This window comes from Elgaria multicarinata, chromosome 11 (genome assembly GCF_023053635.1).
Source record: "Elgaria multicarinata webbii isolate HBS135686 ecotype San Diego chromosome 11, rElgMul1.1.pri, whole genome shotgun sequence".
NCBI classification, from domain to species: Eukaryota; Metazoa; Chordata; class Lepidosauria; order Squamata; family Anguidae; genus Elgaria; species Elgaria multicarinata.
In genome coordinates this window covers 40752806-40767639 of record NC_086181.1, presented here as the reverse complement: position 1 = coordinate 40767639, position 14834 = coordinate 40752806, and the positions used below count along the sequence as shown (strand labels likewise).

Below are 14834 nucleotides of genomic sequence, written 5' to 3'. Positions count from 1 at the left end.
CACCGCCACCGCCACCCACCTCCCTCCTCGCCAGCTGGCTCGGAGAGCTCGGCAGAAGGCGGCGGGGTGGAGAGCTTCTTCCGCTCTCCACCCGACCTTCTTCCACCGAGCTCTCCGTCCCGGCTGGCGAGGAGGGAGGTGGGTGGCAGCGGCAGTGCCAGCGGCGGCAAGGACGCCTCTTCCTCGTCTCTTCGCCAGGCAAGTTTCACGATCGCTTTGGGGTCGCACTGGGGCCGCATGGAAGCGGCCTCAGTACGACGTGTGGAATCCCCCTAGATGGAACCAACGAGAGCGCAGAGATTCCCAACGCTCTAAGCTCCGAAAAAGCCCTCTCCGTCTCCTTTGCTTGTCCTGCCAAGAGAAGTCACTAGCGTGGCTCAAATCCTACCGAAAGGTAACCGCCACCTACATTTTTCCAAAGCTGAACAAAATGGATGGCAGTTAATTACAGCAGAATTATGGCGGCGGAGGAGAGTAATTAAAACATACACACACCCCATGAAATTCCCATCCCAACGCCGGTTGAGATATTGCAGGGGTCCGCTTTTCTTGCAGCCCAGGGCTGTGAACAGCTCAAACAATGGCAAGCCCGATGTCTCATGGAGAACGTTGAGCTATCGTCCTGGTTGACACCCTGCCCCGAGAGTTCTAGGGTCGGGACATTCCTCTTTTAGAAGAGCACCTGGTAACCGTAGGGCTCTCCGATCCTCCATTGACTTGGGAAGGAGGACGCTTGATCCACTCCCGTTAGAATGTAAGGGTCTGTTTCACAATCCCCAGTCTCCATAGACATCCCTTACATTCTAACTAATGACCCTGATGAATGACCGAAAGGTCCAAAACACATTGGAGTTCTTTTATTGTACTGAAAACACTCTTTTCCCCTACCCCTTTGCCCTTTTTTGGACATTTTTGTGGGGTTCCTCCATTTGGGGGCTTTGAACCACTACTGCCCTTCCTGTTTTCCTGTCCCCAAGTCAAGCTGGGAAGCAAGATTTCCTTCTAGCCCCATCCCTGCTTCCCAAGCCCAGTGATGAGTTATGGACTTGGGGCGTCCGTCCCCTGCCTGTGAAGCAGGACCTCAGTAGCCATCAGGCATGATCTCCCGTAGCATCACATGGCCGGGCAGGATGTCCGAGACTCTCTTGCCACGCCCACGCCATCTTCTGGCAATGCTCGGCCTTTGGTGAAGAGATATGACACACCCCACGTTCCATCAAGTCAATGAACGTTAATGGGGCACCGTTATATACCGGTGCCCACTCAAGGAGAAGAAACTCCCAACGATACGCCATTCCCCCTCAACCCAGGCCTTCTCCTTGATTTAGGCAAGCCAAAAGACGGCGTCCGCCAGAAGGAAAAGCCATTGCATTCCCTCCCAGCTTCACGCGCCATGCGGCCTCGGCCGATTGGATCAGCAATTGTATCGCCTACAGGGATGATAGCAACCTCTTTGTCCGAATGTCTGTCCCAAGAGACCGGTGTAGAGCAGCCTTATTCCAGTGTTATCGTCATGAGGTCAGGGGGAGCAACGGGGATTAAAAGTAGCTGTTCCGGCACAAAAGACTTGGGATGGTTTCGCAGGAGCACGACGGACGGAATAAAGAAGGGCTGGAAGTAATAAAAGTGAAAGCGAGCAAACGGGACCGTTGCTAGGACAAGACAGACAAGGCACTCCAGGAGGAACCTACTCTAGGATGTAGCATAAAGCAAACCAGGAGCCACAGGAAATTAGGAGAAAATAAAATGGTTAGAACTAAGGTTAACCCAACGCAGGAGGGCCTGCAACCTTTAAGTAAAATGAAGATTTCAGGGGAAAGTCAAGCGGGGGAAGAGCAGAGGGTGGGATTTCCTCCAAGATCAACTTGCATCAGGAGTTAAGAGTTTCCGCTCCTTGGGGTGCAGGAAGGCTCTGAGTGTCTTGTGCGCGTCCCAACAACCGGGTTGGGGGGTGCTGCAGAAAAGGAAGCATCTTTCTTCATCTGGCCCACGCCCAGTCAGTCAACAGAATCACAGATCCGTTCCACAGCGGCATTAAAGGCGTGGGGCTGGTCGGCGTAGACGTGGTGGGAGGCACCTGGAATAGCCTGAGGAGGGGAAGAGAGAATGGGAAAAAGACGAAGTCAGGAGCAAACGTCAGGTTCCTCCGCCCTCTCTCCTCCACCGGCCCTCCCAAGGCTATCCCATCAAGATTGCTGCAAAAAAACCAACAATCCCAGCAGTTCTCCTAGAGCGGCTCACTCCTTTCACCACTCTTGCCAGAGAACTCTGTAGCCAGTGAGAAAAGACATCTCAAGGCAACGGAAAACGCCACAGAGCGAGCTACGCAACACGCAACACAACGGTTGTGCATGAACTCTCTGCTGCACAGCGTGGATATTCAGCAGGGAGTGTTTCCCAAAACAGTTTTCCCGCCAGACAACACATTTCTCAACGGTGGTGTAAAAACTCCACCGTGCCGTTCTAAAACCAATGTCGAGAAAGGTGTGGCCTGAACGGAGCCTTTCTCTCTCTCTTTCCGTGCCAAAGGTCCTACCATGTCACAGACGTAGCTGCCCGGTCGGAGGTGCTTGACTTTCTCCCCGGTGCTGGTATCGATCCAGGAATTGGTGCCGTAGATGAGGGTGATGGGTAAGTCCCGCCGCACCAGGTGGATGCGTTCCAACATGGGGCGCCGGGCCCAACCGAATGCCTGCGTCATGGCCTTGAACCCTGCCTCGCCACTGGAGGGGGCGGTAGAGGACCAGAGAGCACGGTTAACGGTTATGGGGAAAGGGTAACCCCAAGTCTACAAGCGCTGCTGCTTAGGCATGGGGGATGGATGCCTTCACTGAATGTACCCAGCCCGCATATAGAGATGGAAGGAGTGCAGAAAGGGGCAACTCAAATGATCAAGGGTCTGGAGCATCTCCCCTATGAGGGAAGGTTACATCAACTGGGATTGTTTAGCTTGGAAAAAAAAGGAGGCTAAGGGGAGACATGATAGAGGGGTACAAAATGGAGAATGTGGATACGGAGACATTCCTCTCCATCTCTCAAAATACTAGAACCAGGGGTCATCCCATGAAGCTGATGGGTGGGAAATCCAGGACAAACAAGAGGAAGGACTTCTTCACACAACACATAGTTAAATTATGGAACTCACTCCCACAAGATGGAGTGATGGCCACCAATCTGGATGGCTTTAAAAGGGGGTTGGAGAAATTCCTGGAGGAGAAGGTTATCAATGGCTACTAGCCCTGATAGTTGTGTGCTATCTCCAGTATTCGAGGTAGTAAGCCTGTGTGCACCAGTTGCTGGGGAACATGGGTGGGAGGGTGCTGTTGCACCATGTCCTGCTTGTTCATCCCTGGCCGATGTCTGGTTGGCCACTGTGTGAACAGAGTGATGGACTAGATGGACCCTTGGTCTGATCCAGCAGGGCTCTTCTTATGTTCTTATGTTCATATGACGTGTAGGGCTAAGGGAGGGGGAACATGGGCATGCACATAAACCCCATTACCAATGTCCCCAGGCACCCGTCTTTCGGTTGTTTTGTAATTCTGTTGTACATTTGTCTTATAGGGGAGCTGCTCCAACCCCTTTATTTATTGCATTTCTCTGCCACCCAGCAGCCGACGCTCTCTGGGCGGTTCACAACCACGGGGTTCCACAGGAGCCACCGATCTGGATTGGCTACCTCTCTGCGTCCAGGGATGGGCGCATCCTCACCTCGGCGTCTGGGCGTTGCAGTGGTAGATGTATTCCGAGATGGTATCATCGTCAAAGAAATCAGCAAACTTCTGCTTAAAGTCTGGACGGAAGCGCTGCACCAGCCCAGGACCTGGAGGGGAAAGGGGGCGGGGGGGGGGGGGAGGATGCAGCCGGCAGGTTCACGCCAAGCATTTTTTTGAGCATCTAAACCATTTGGAAACACTTTCCCCAGTTCGTAGTGGATTACAGCTTTTATTTTAAATAACACTTATTTGAAAATGTTACTGATCACTTTTTCCAAAACAAACCGCAAAAGGACTTCCAGTGAGAACCAGCTCTTCTCCATCTTCAAATACAGCTCTGTCCATTTTATAGATGGGAAAATGGAGGCAGATCACTGATATCTCACTGGAGACATCCCCGCAACTACACCAACAGGGTGAAATTTGGGACTAAGGCGCTTAGGGCACAACCTTACGCCTGTCTAGACAGAAAACACTGACCTGCCTTCCCAGATAGTTGCAAGGATTACAACTATTCAACGCATGTGACTGATTTCAACTCCCATCACCCCGAGTTAGCATGGCCAATGGTCGGGAATCCTGGGAGTTGTAGTCCAAAGTATTCAGAGGGCAACCAGTTGGGGAAGGCTGCCCAAGGCGAAGGCCAATGCTTGCGGGGAGGTGGACGAAACCCAGACGTAGATCGTCACGCGCCGCCCAGCCCAGGGCGATATTGCAACCGTTTGTGATAATGTGGACAAGAAGCATGACTCCTAACCATCGCTAGTCCTCGCAATCTCCTCCCACTTGCTCCCCAATGCCCCCTACTCTGTCGGAACTCCTTGCCAGCTTCACTCACCCCAGGGTCCAGCCGCTCGGAGCACAGCCAGAGGGTTGGAGCGTCCCAGCACCGTCGCCACAGCCTTGACCCAGGTCGGGGGGTTACGGATCTGAGTCGGGTCGGACGGCCGTGTGGGGAAGCCCCAGGGGTCCACGAGGATCAGATGTTTCACCCTGGGTTAGGAAGCGCATAAAATGCAGGCTAAGGCAGGGGCAGTGGCTGGCACTGGCTATTCAAACGTCTTAAAAGATTTCAGGATTTAAATGATGCATTGGTTTTATGCTTTTAAATCAGTTCTATGCATTTTATATTTTTTGTATTCAACGTTGTTCCCTGCCTCCATCCAGAGGGAGAGGCGGGTAAGAAAAAAATATTATAATAGTATTATTATTATTACCGCAAGTTTGAATATTGCAGCCATATATACATATACAGATGTAATAGACATACACACACATGCAGGGTTTTATATATACACACACCGGCACACCTATATAGAGGGTGTGGGTGTGGGTGTGTATATGCATCAAGAAAAAATAAGAATCTAACCTTCTAACCTAGCCTTTTCCCTGACGTGTTAGTTTTCTAAATGCAGGGACACTTCTTTATTTATTTTGTTGGGGAGCATTCATATACAAGATTCTGACGTGGTCCAAACCAGCCCAAGCTCTACCATGCAAGCCTTGTTTTAGTGACTGCCTGTGGTGGGACCCGAAACCACGGGTCCCTGTGGTTCGCTGAGTGGTGGTCACAGACTCTCAAGACACAATTTCTCTCTCTTTAGAAGGTTTATTACAAGCAGCGCTGCAGGGTGACAGTCTCAGAAGACCTGAGGAACTGCCCACACTGCCTCAGCCCACCCACCCCACTGGGACCCAATGATACCATCTGTGGGCTGACTTGAGGCCTTGTTCAGCTTGATGTTTGCAGCTTATGGTTATGTTGGGGGGGGTTATGGGGGGGAGGGATAAATCTCAAGAGAATTTGATCACAGTTTAGCCTGCTCTCCCTCTGTTTCCAAGTTTGGTGTCCAAAGATTTCGGGGTGGGGGGGATCCATATACAAGGATACAGGACCTCATGCCAAGAGGTAGAAACTGGGCCTTCTAGGGTGAAATCCCCAAATGACTGCAGCCCCCCATGCTGGCCCCATTCTCTTTCCCTGCAACCATCCATCATTTATTTATTTATTAAAACATTTACATCCCGCCCTGTATCGCTGGGGATCTCAGGGTGGCGTGCAGGTAAAATCAGAACAGTGCAAAACAATACACCGCTGAAGTGAATTAAATCATTGACAAACTAAAACGAGTAGAACAGTTTAAAAGCGATATGAACAATTGAAACCAGGCGCAACCTTTGGAGAATTTCAGCCTTCAAAGGCTTTAACGAAAAGCCACGTTTTAACTTGGCGCCGAAATGAAGCCAGCGTCGGAGCCAGGGAGGGGAGGGTATGCCATAACTGGGGTGCCGCCCCAGAGAAAGCCCAGCTTTTGTGCCTCCCTGCTCCCCGATTCTTAAAAGCCGAAATGCCTCTCGGAAGGCCTTGAACAGCCTTCCTCAACCTGGGGCGCTCCAGATGTGTTGGACTACAACTCCCAGAATGCCTCTGCTGGCTGGGGCATTCTGGGAGATGCAGTCCAACACATCTGGAGCGTGCCAGGTTGAGGAAGGTTGGCCTAGAAGTAAAAGCTGTAAGCTTGCTGGGTGTTTTCTCAGTATTTTTAGCTCCACCCTTTTTTTGCTTTTGGCTCCAACCATGGCCAGAATGCACCCCTGAGTGCTTCTCTAAAACAGAATTCTGAGAACCGTGTAGCTCGTTTGCCAAAAGGAACCCAAGGCAGAGCCCAAAGTGGGAGAGCTTATAAGATGGCCACCAGTCGCGCAGAGAAGGGGCCACGGCCACACTACCGTTACTAGGTTTCGCCGCGCAGACGCCCGAACGCGGAGACTCACCTCTCTGGGTACTGCAAGCTGTAGGAGGCTGCCAGGAAGCCCCCGAGGCTGTGGCCTAGCAAGATCATGGTGGGGATGCCCATCTCCCGGCGCCAGGCCTCGATGGAGCTCACGAACTCCTCCTCCGCCCCTTGGGCGTCGCGGGGGAAGGGGGGCCGGGAGCTGCGTCCAAAGCCGAGCAGGTCGAAGGCGTGGAGAGGGCGGAAGTTGCTCAGCGGGTCCAGGTTGAGGATCCAGAGCCCGACGCCCCCGCCAAAGCCATGCACCATCACCAGTGGGGTCCGTCCCTTGCCCCGCTCCGGAGACAGCGATACGGTCCAGATCTTGGCCTGGCTTGGGAGGGATATGTAGCGGGCCGCAAAACGGTTCTGGAGGCCTGGGGTGGACAGAAGGAAAGGGGACGGAAAGGAGAGGCGAGTGGTCAGTGTCCAGGATCAAGCCCACAAGCAAGCCCTTAAAACGACCAACAAGGACCCAGGCGCTGACGTCTCACAATAAACAGAGGCGAGACCAGTTTTTACAAGGGACTTTTTTTTAATGGAGGATAGATCGAACCGATGGGGAGTTGGAGCAACGTTTAGTCAAAGTTGCTGAGCCGGTTTCAGCCTGAGGGCTGAATTTAGTTTTGGAAGATGTTCCAAGGGCCACATCCCACCGGTGGGCGGAGCCCCAAACCAAAAGGGGCGTGGTCAAAGTTCAAGCATATATATGCCTCAAAGCTCTTACTGGCGGTAACAGAGTCACAGGAGCGGAATTTCAAACTTTTCGAATGGGGAAAAGACACAAAAGCTGGCAAAACAGCAAAAAATTGGCACAGGAGAAGGGGGAGTGGTCCAGGTTTGGCCTGCCGGCTGCAGGTTTAACACCGTGCATTGAATTAATCATTTTTAAAACATTATTCTGGGTAGAAAGGAACCTACAGTTACTTGGCTAGATATATATATATATATATATATATATATATTCTACTCGCTTATCTGGGAACAAGTTCCATTGATCCCAATGGCCTGAGTAAACACATATAGGACTGCACTGTAAGTGATTGTTATATGTAAATAGAATTACAAAAAAACAACATCTTTGGGAAAGCATACCTCCTCTCTCACACAAGAAGGAAATGGCTTCTCTAAAAATGCCTTTACTCCCTCTCCCCAAAATGCATTTTGTTCACGTGTGAATTTATGCCAACCTAAAAATTCAAACAACCTATCAATTAAAATTCATGGATGCTTAGAACCAGCATACCTCGGACAGCCAGATCGACGCATCCTTAGAGGAAACAGATTTTCCGGGTCCTTTTCCAGATGTGGTTTTGGCATTGAAATGGCTTTGGCCACACCGTGGGACGGCCTATACTGGGAGAGGGTGTGTGTGTGTGTGCACGCTTGTGACAGTGAAGATTCTCCCTCTTCCATCAAAAATCAGAGGAGGTGCTTAATCAGTATGGTGCTGTTTTCAATCCAGTTCAATCCAGATAAGACAGCGATATTCTGCTGGGCAGCTCATCTATCTGGGGTAGGGTGTTCAGCCTGTTCTAAAAGGTATTATACTTCCCCTAAAGCAAGGGTGTGTGTTGAGTTGGGATCCGGTTCTGGCAGGTTCAAGTCATCGTTCAGGTTCTTTTGGTTATCAAGATGAAGCAAGCCACTTATGCAGGAGGAATTGCACATGCCCCGACTTTAATATCACCCCACTGGCTGCCAATTAGTTTCCGGACGAAGTTCGAAGTGTTGGTGATTACCTTTAAAGCCCTACACGGCTTGGGTCCAGGTGACCTGCAGGATCACCTTCCCCTGTACTTGGCCTGGTACTGCTCGGACTGCCGGGGCAGGAAAAAGAAATAAAGGGGGGAGGCAGGGCAGCCATCAACAGTAGGACCCGGTAGCTGCTCAATTATGACAGATGTTGACCTGATGTGGCCTGAAACTCTGGTATTCCCTGATGCCCAAGGGGAGGAGACCAAACTCTCCTAGTCTTCGGTGGAGCTTACCTGAAGCATGAGGAAAGTCTAGATTATCGTGGGAAAATGACAATTTCTTCCCTCAGCTTTCCTGGGGAGGTTAGCTAGTGTGTCTTTCTCAGGAGAGGGGAAAGAGGCTGACAAGGCCCACCCCAAAACAACAGCAGACATCACTTACATTGCAGGATCCGAGCTTCCACATTCTTGAGGTGGGACATGGAGGTGGGTCGCCACGCAGGCAGCCAGCCACCTAGCCAGCCTTGGGACCTGTGGGGGGGGGGGGGGGAGATTGTTGAGACGAGGGCAGGCCGAAGGGAAAATGGATAGAAACAAGGGATGAAGAAGTTGGAAAAGAAAAAGGGAAAAAACACAAGAAGATATGGAAGTGATCGATGATAGAAAGCTGCATTCAGTAGCAGCCTTTTGCCATTCCATGGAGATCCAGAGGCTGACAGGACATGGCAGAGCACGAAAAATTATTATTTTATTATTTTTTTCATTTGTATACCGCCCCATAGCTGAAGCCCTCTGGGAGGTTGACAGAAGATAAAAAACACTTAAAAATAATATACAAAAATGTTAAACCACAAAAACGTGCAATATACACATACATTTAAAACCGCTATAACAACTTTAAAAACTATGAGCCAAAAAAACAGGCCCAGGCTCATTACATATTGCTAAATGCCTGAGAGAAAAGTCTTGACCTGGCGCTGAAAAGATGACAATGTGCCAGGTGTGCCTCGTCAGGGAGATCGTTCCACAGTTGGGGGGGCCACCACAGAGAAGGTCCTCTTTCGTTGCCATCCTCCGAGCTTTCCTCAGAGTAGGCACCCGGAGGAGGACCTTAGATATTGAACGTAGTCATGTCAGGAGAGGCGTTCGGTCAGGTATTGTGGTCCCAAGCCATGTAAGGCTTTACAGGTTTAAACCAGCACCTTGAATCGGGCTCTGAAACATACAGGCAGCCAATGCAAGCAGGCCAGAGTGGGTCTTACATGCTCGAATTTTCTGGTCCGTTATCAATCTGGCTGCTGCATTTTGCACGAGCTGCAGCTTCTGAACCGTCTTCAAAGGCAGCCCCATGTAGAGTGCATTGCAGTAATCTAACTTGGCGGTTCCCACAGCGTAGACAACTGAAGACAGGTTATCCCTGCGCAGATAGGGGCGTAGCTGGGCCACCAACCGGAGTTGGTAGAAAGCGCTCCGTGCCACCGAGGCCACCTGAGCCTCAAGTGACAGAGATGGTTCTAGGAGAACCCCCAAGCTACGAACCTGCTCCTTCGGGGGGTGGGGGGCTTGAATAATGAGAGATTCTGTTTCAAACTGGGGAAACTGACTTCGTATAGTTTAGCAAGAGAAAATTAAAGCAGTGTTCCCGGGCTGGCCAGCAGAAATAGCTTAGCGGGCTGCAATTTTGCACCCTTGAGGTCAAACAGTAGCATGTCTGTTATAGCTCCAGAGCAGGCATTACCACGTTCTCGACCTCTTGCCATCTAAGTTTCACAGCCACGTGGAAGGTAACTTGTTCATGGGGACCCACTGAGCGATGGGTCTTACTGCAAGAAATCCTAAGGCGGGGTACGTGACCCTCTTCCTCTCCATTTGATCTTCACAACAGCCCTGCGAGGTAGGCTGGTCCAAGCGTGAGCTTCACGGCCGAGTGGGGACTAGCACCCAGATCACCCGAGTCCCAGTCCAATACTCTAACCACTCTGCTCTCTATGCCACCGATGACGCTGCAAAAACGCAGAGACCTTGTTTCTTGAAAGCGAGAGCTACTGCAGTGCAAACAATTCTGGCTGCAAACCCTAAACAGCCTTACAGCGGAAAGATCGCTTCTGGATCAACATTCTTAGCGTTAAAACCCAAGGTTGCAGCCCTAGGCACACTTCCTTGGGATTAAGTCTGATAAATTCCGAGTTACTTCCAAGAAAACATGCTTGACGCTGGAATGGGAAATCTTAGATCAACACTGAACTCACTAGATAAAGTCCAACGTGACTCCTTCTAAGTGTAGATCCATAGAAATGAATGGGATTTAAGTTAGCCATGGCTAACTAAGTCTGTTGGATTTTACCTGCTTATTGGCCTTTTGGGAACTCACACGCTCTCAACCCCGATTTCAATTTAGGGATAGCATATCTTTTTTGTTATTGACAGTATTTCTAATCTAACCTTCCTCTAAGGAGGTCTGTGTGGGGTGCACAGTTCTTTCACTCCACATCCCATCCTCACAACAACCCTGTGAGGTAGGCCCAGCTGAGAGACATAGACTTTCCCAAGGTCACCCAGTGAGATTGGTGGCTGAGTTGGGATTTGAACTAGGTTTTCCCAATTGTAGTCCAACACTCTAACTTTTACGCCGTAAGCGTTTTTGCAGGGTACTGAAGCCCCCATCCTTGGAAACCCCTGTCACCCCCCCCCCCCGCTTCTTAGTTTTCACCCTGCACATCCGAGTACCCCTTTCAAGCCTATTTTCCCAGCTTGAGGACTAGACACTTGCTTTGTTTTTTGTTAAAGAGAGCTGAGCCAGTGAACTCCACGGCTGAGTGGGAATTTGAACCCAGGTCTTCCTAGTCTCAGTCTAACATTCTAAACTACTTTAAGAGTTTCACCCTTAAAGGCAACCTAAAAATAATGTTAAATGAAATAGAATAAATACTACACAATACCAACTAAGCTCGCAGGGGCGTGTGTGAGGATTACTGAAATAATGCATGATCCATACTTTGAACCCTCGGGACTTTGAAGCATGATATGAATGCTTAGCGTTATTATTACGATGGCATCAAAAATCCATTAAATGGATCCCGGGAGTCATAGAATCCTCCATGGCTGGAAGCATGCAACCGACCTGTCAATTCAGCAATTCTTTTTGCCGCCTGCTGCCTTTCTCTCTTCCCAAACATTTGCAGTGGCAAGAGAAAAATAAAATAAAAAATTAATTGCTCCCGCCTGCCCGGAGGTGTCCACCATCAAAACTCTTGACTTTGAGCCCGAACTTACGGGAGCTCAGTTTGGAAAGAAACGAGAAGAGTAAAGCCTCCCTTGTTCCCCAAATGGAGCCGTGGAAGACGATGACTTTATAACTTGCTCATCGCACACGCCAGCACATGCTATGGCCTGTCAGACGTGCCGGGGCGGACATCAAAACAGCATTTCCCCCTTATGGGCATCGTCAATGGTTCCATTGGAAAGATTTCAAGCCCAGGATGGCGGCTGCCTTGCTCTGTGAAAGGCAATTCTTGGAAAACAAGGCTGTACTGTTACAAAACTGTGATGGGGCAGCCGGTCAGATTGCTGAATCACTCTTCTTTGCCTATTCTTTGCCAAATCACTCCTGATTGCCAGTCCACCAGCTGTCTCAAATGTGTGATGGTGTACACGCACACGCTTAAGGGGTCTGTTGGAGGGCTGAGGGCAGAATCCTATGCATGTTTAGACCACACACAAAAAAAGTCCTACAACTTTCAGCTGGATAGGGCATGCTGGAAATTGTATGCCTTTTTCCTTTCCAAACATAAATAGGATTGTGCCTTAAGTAAATAACACCCATTCCAAAAAGCTTCTCTGACCCAAGCTCTCTAAGTCCTTTAACCGGGCTTCCTTCCTTCTAATAACACACAGCTACTAATATATTTGGGAATAAAGGCTATTTCTTTAGTGGTTAGATTCTGCTTCTCTTATCCTCTGCCAACTGCTCTCCTTCCAAACCGGTTCAAAAAATTTCTGACCAAATACCTCGATCTCAGAATGTGAAAAATTATACTGATAGTGCCAGGACCTCTGAGCATACACAGAGCATTCCCCCTTCACTGCTGAGTATTCCCAACCCCACCAACACACAGCTCGGATTAGAAGAGTGGGATCTATCGTCAATTTGGCCTTGAATTCCAGCACCTCTTGTGCATGTATAAAACATCGCCTCCAGCATTAGGAATCGCAGCTTGTGACTTTTCTTTTCTTTTGTTTTGTTTTGAAGAAGTTCCAGGAGGCCTTGCAACACCATTTAGTGAGCCACAAGACCTCCGTTCTTTCTTCCCAGGAATGCAGGAGGCATATCGCTATTCGGAAGTGAAGAAAAGTCACTTTGTTCGTGCTCAGAGGTGCTGTGGACGTCACACATTCTAGCCCACGAGCCCTAGCATGGAAGACAGCTCGTAGGACATAGATCTGACGTCAAATCTATGAACTCCTGAGCCTTAATTTCCCTTCACATGCTTCTGGTCACTATTTCCTGGTTTTACATAACCTCTTTTAACCCAGCAGCCTGAGTTTTTCCAGCAGCCTTCCTCCTTTCAACGTACGATGTCTCCTCTCTCTTGCCTTCCTCTGCCTCCCCCATCCCACCATTTCATCCTTTACCTCCTTTTGTAGGATCTGTGATTTTCCTACCCACCAGCTCTGTCCTGTCACCAGCAAGTTTAACCAAAACCATGCATGGATTTTGATGTGCTTTTCCTTACCTTCTTCCCCTTCCCAAACAGGCCTGTTTACATGCAAACCCAAGCTCCCTGCTCCTTCCTTTCTAAGCATCTCGCGGACATATGCTAGCACCCACCCCTCGTTAGAAGAAAGTAGAGGAAGATTCTCATCGGTGAACCTTAGCTTCCAATGTTTAGTTAGAAGAAGAAAAATAGAATAACCCACATCAAAGACCGGATGAATGCATATCTTAAACAGCACAACCCAACTGTACGAGCAAGTTAAGTATATAACTCCCTACAAAAACAACCAGCCCATTTTCTTATATCTTCTTCCTTCCTTGCCCTATTCACAGAAGAATCTCTATTCTGGAATAATAATAATAATAATAATAATAATAATAATAATAATAATAATAATAATATCCAGGAGCAGAACGCAGCCCCGCCAGCCGGAAAACACTGAAAATCAACTCAGACTCACGGCTGCTCAAGATCTTCCTCCATTACTCCCCAGGAAGGAATACATCACAACAGCTGGTGAGGAAGGCGTGTGTAAGTTGCAAGGGGCGGAGCTTAGAACGTGGGGGCGGGGTCAGGCGAGCAAAAGGGGCGTGGTTCACATTTTATGAATGGCTCCGGCGGGGGTGGTGGGGGGAATTTGGGGTTGGGAAAGGCCGGTTGTGTAACCTTCCTGCTGGGTTATGTAAAGGGGGCGGGAGGGATGCTCCTAAAGAGAGCGCGGCAGCCCCCTCCGGGCTTCCCTCCGCTTGCTGGGCTTGGTTAGGGGAGAAAGGGAGAGCGAAGCGGAGGGCGGGGCTTCCCTGCCCCCCTGATGTGGGTGCAGCATCACAAAGAGGGGAGGAGGTTGGCTGGGGTGATTGACGGCTGCAAGGAGGCACGGGCGGGGGAGGGGGGAGAGAAAGTGGTTGTTTTGGAATTGCAACAGGTAGATTTGCAACAAGCCTTGATTCGCCGTGGCCCAGGCGAAGGAGGAAACCGTGTCTTGGAAAGGGGAGCGGGCACATTTCTGCGGGAGAGGGCTATCAGTGGCAATTAGTCCCGATGGCTATGTGCTATATCACCAGTATCAGAGGCAGTAAGGCTATTTTCCAGTTACTGGGGAACATGGGTTGGGACTCACGTCCTGCTCGTGGGTTTCCTGTGGGCAGCTGGTTGGCTACTGTGTGAACAGAGTGCTGGACTAGATGGACCCTTGGCCTGATCCAGCATCAGGGCTCTTCCTAAGCTCTTACGGCTCTTTCTCAGCTGCAAGCAGGGAAGCTTCATTGCATCCCCACCACCACCACCCGATTTCGCTGCCCTGGACATTTTTTTTTGAAGGTTTTGTGAACCGCCCAGAGAGCTTCGGCTGTGGGGCGGTATATAAATATAATAAATAAAATAAATAAATAATGCCTTCTGCCTGCGTTCCTGTTTATTGAAATGGTGTCTTTCCGCCCTAGTATGAAGCTCTCGAGTCGCCTCGCACAGACGAGCTACGCAGTCGCGAGTTTGCGCCTGGCATTAGCAAGTGCCACTTTCCCCCTACACACACGTTTTCAGGCTGTTTGGCAGGGACTGTTTCTGAGCATATGCAGAGCGTTAAGTTTTGTTTTCCTATTGCAATGAGCAGCTACTTCCGCTCGCCACGAATCTTAGGGATAGTACTAAAGCCACAGGAGGAGCCAGCTCATAACGGGTCATCGTCGTATGCTGACCTTAGGGTAGGACAATTCAGGTTATGTGATAGTAAGCAGAAGCGGGGTTGCAATTATGGGATGGAAGGTTATAGTGTCATGCAAGAGCGCCTTGCCTTCTATTTTCTTTTCTTTAAAGCCAATTTTCAGGCAATTTACTTTTGTTACCTGAGAGCTGGAAATAGGTACTTCTCATTGCGCATGCGTACACAATTGCAATATTTATCATTATTTGGCAATCACGTTTAACTCCGGA

At 49.8% G+C, this 14834-nt stretch overlaps 1 protein-coding gene across 1 annotated transcript; it reads right to left on the bottom strand.

The window, feature by feature from the left end:
- Window positions 1–201: 201 nt before the first annotated feature.
- Window positions 202–13438, bottom strand: ABHD4 (abhydrolase domain containing 4, N-acyl phospholipase B). The gene is made up of 7 exons (XM_063137464.1): window positions 13363–13438; window positions 8630–8718; window positions 6492–6867; window positions 4555–4709; window positions 3712–3823; window positions 2537–2723; window positions 202–2087 (listed from the first exon to the last, which is right to left on the bottom strand). The coding sequence occupies exons 1-7, from the start codon at window positions 13383–13385 to the stop codon at window positions 1998–2000; spliced, it is 1032 nt and encodes a 343-aa protein (XP_062993534.1). The 5' UTR covers window positions 13386–13438; the 3' UTR covers window positions 202–1997.
- Window positions 13439–14834: the final 1396 nt, after the last annotated feature.

Bases quoted from the DNA above. Each gene is read 5' to 3' on its own strand.
- ABHD4 (XM_063137464.1), bottom strand. From the start codon at position 13,385: ATGGAGGAAGATCTTGAGCAGCC. The intron at 6,868-8,629 runs GTAAGTGATGTC...TGTCCACCCCAG, and splicing joins GGAAGCTCGGATCCTGCAAT to GCCTCCAGAACCGTTTTGCG. The intron at 4,710-6,491 runs GTGAGTCTCCGC...TTCCTAACCCAG, and splicing joins AGCTTGCAGTACCCAGAGAG to GGTGAAACATCTGATCCTCG.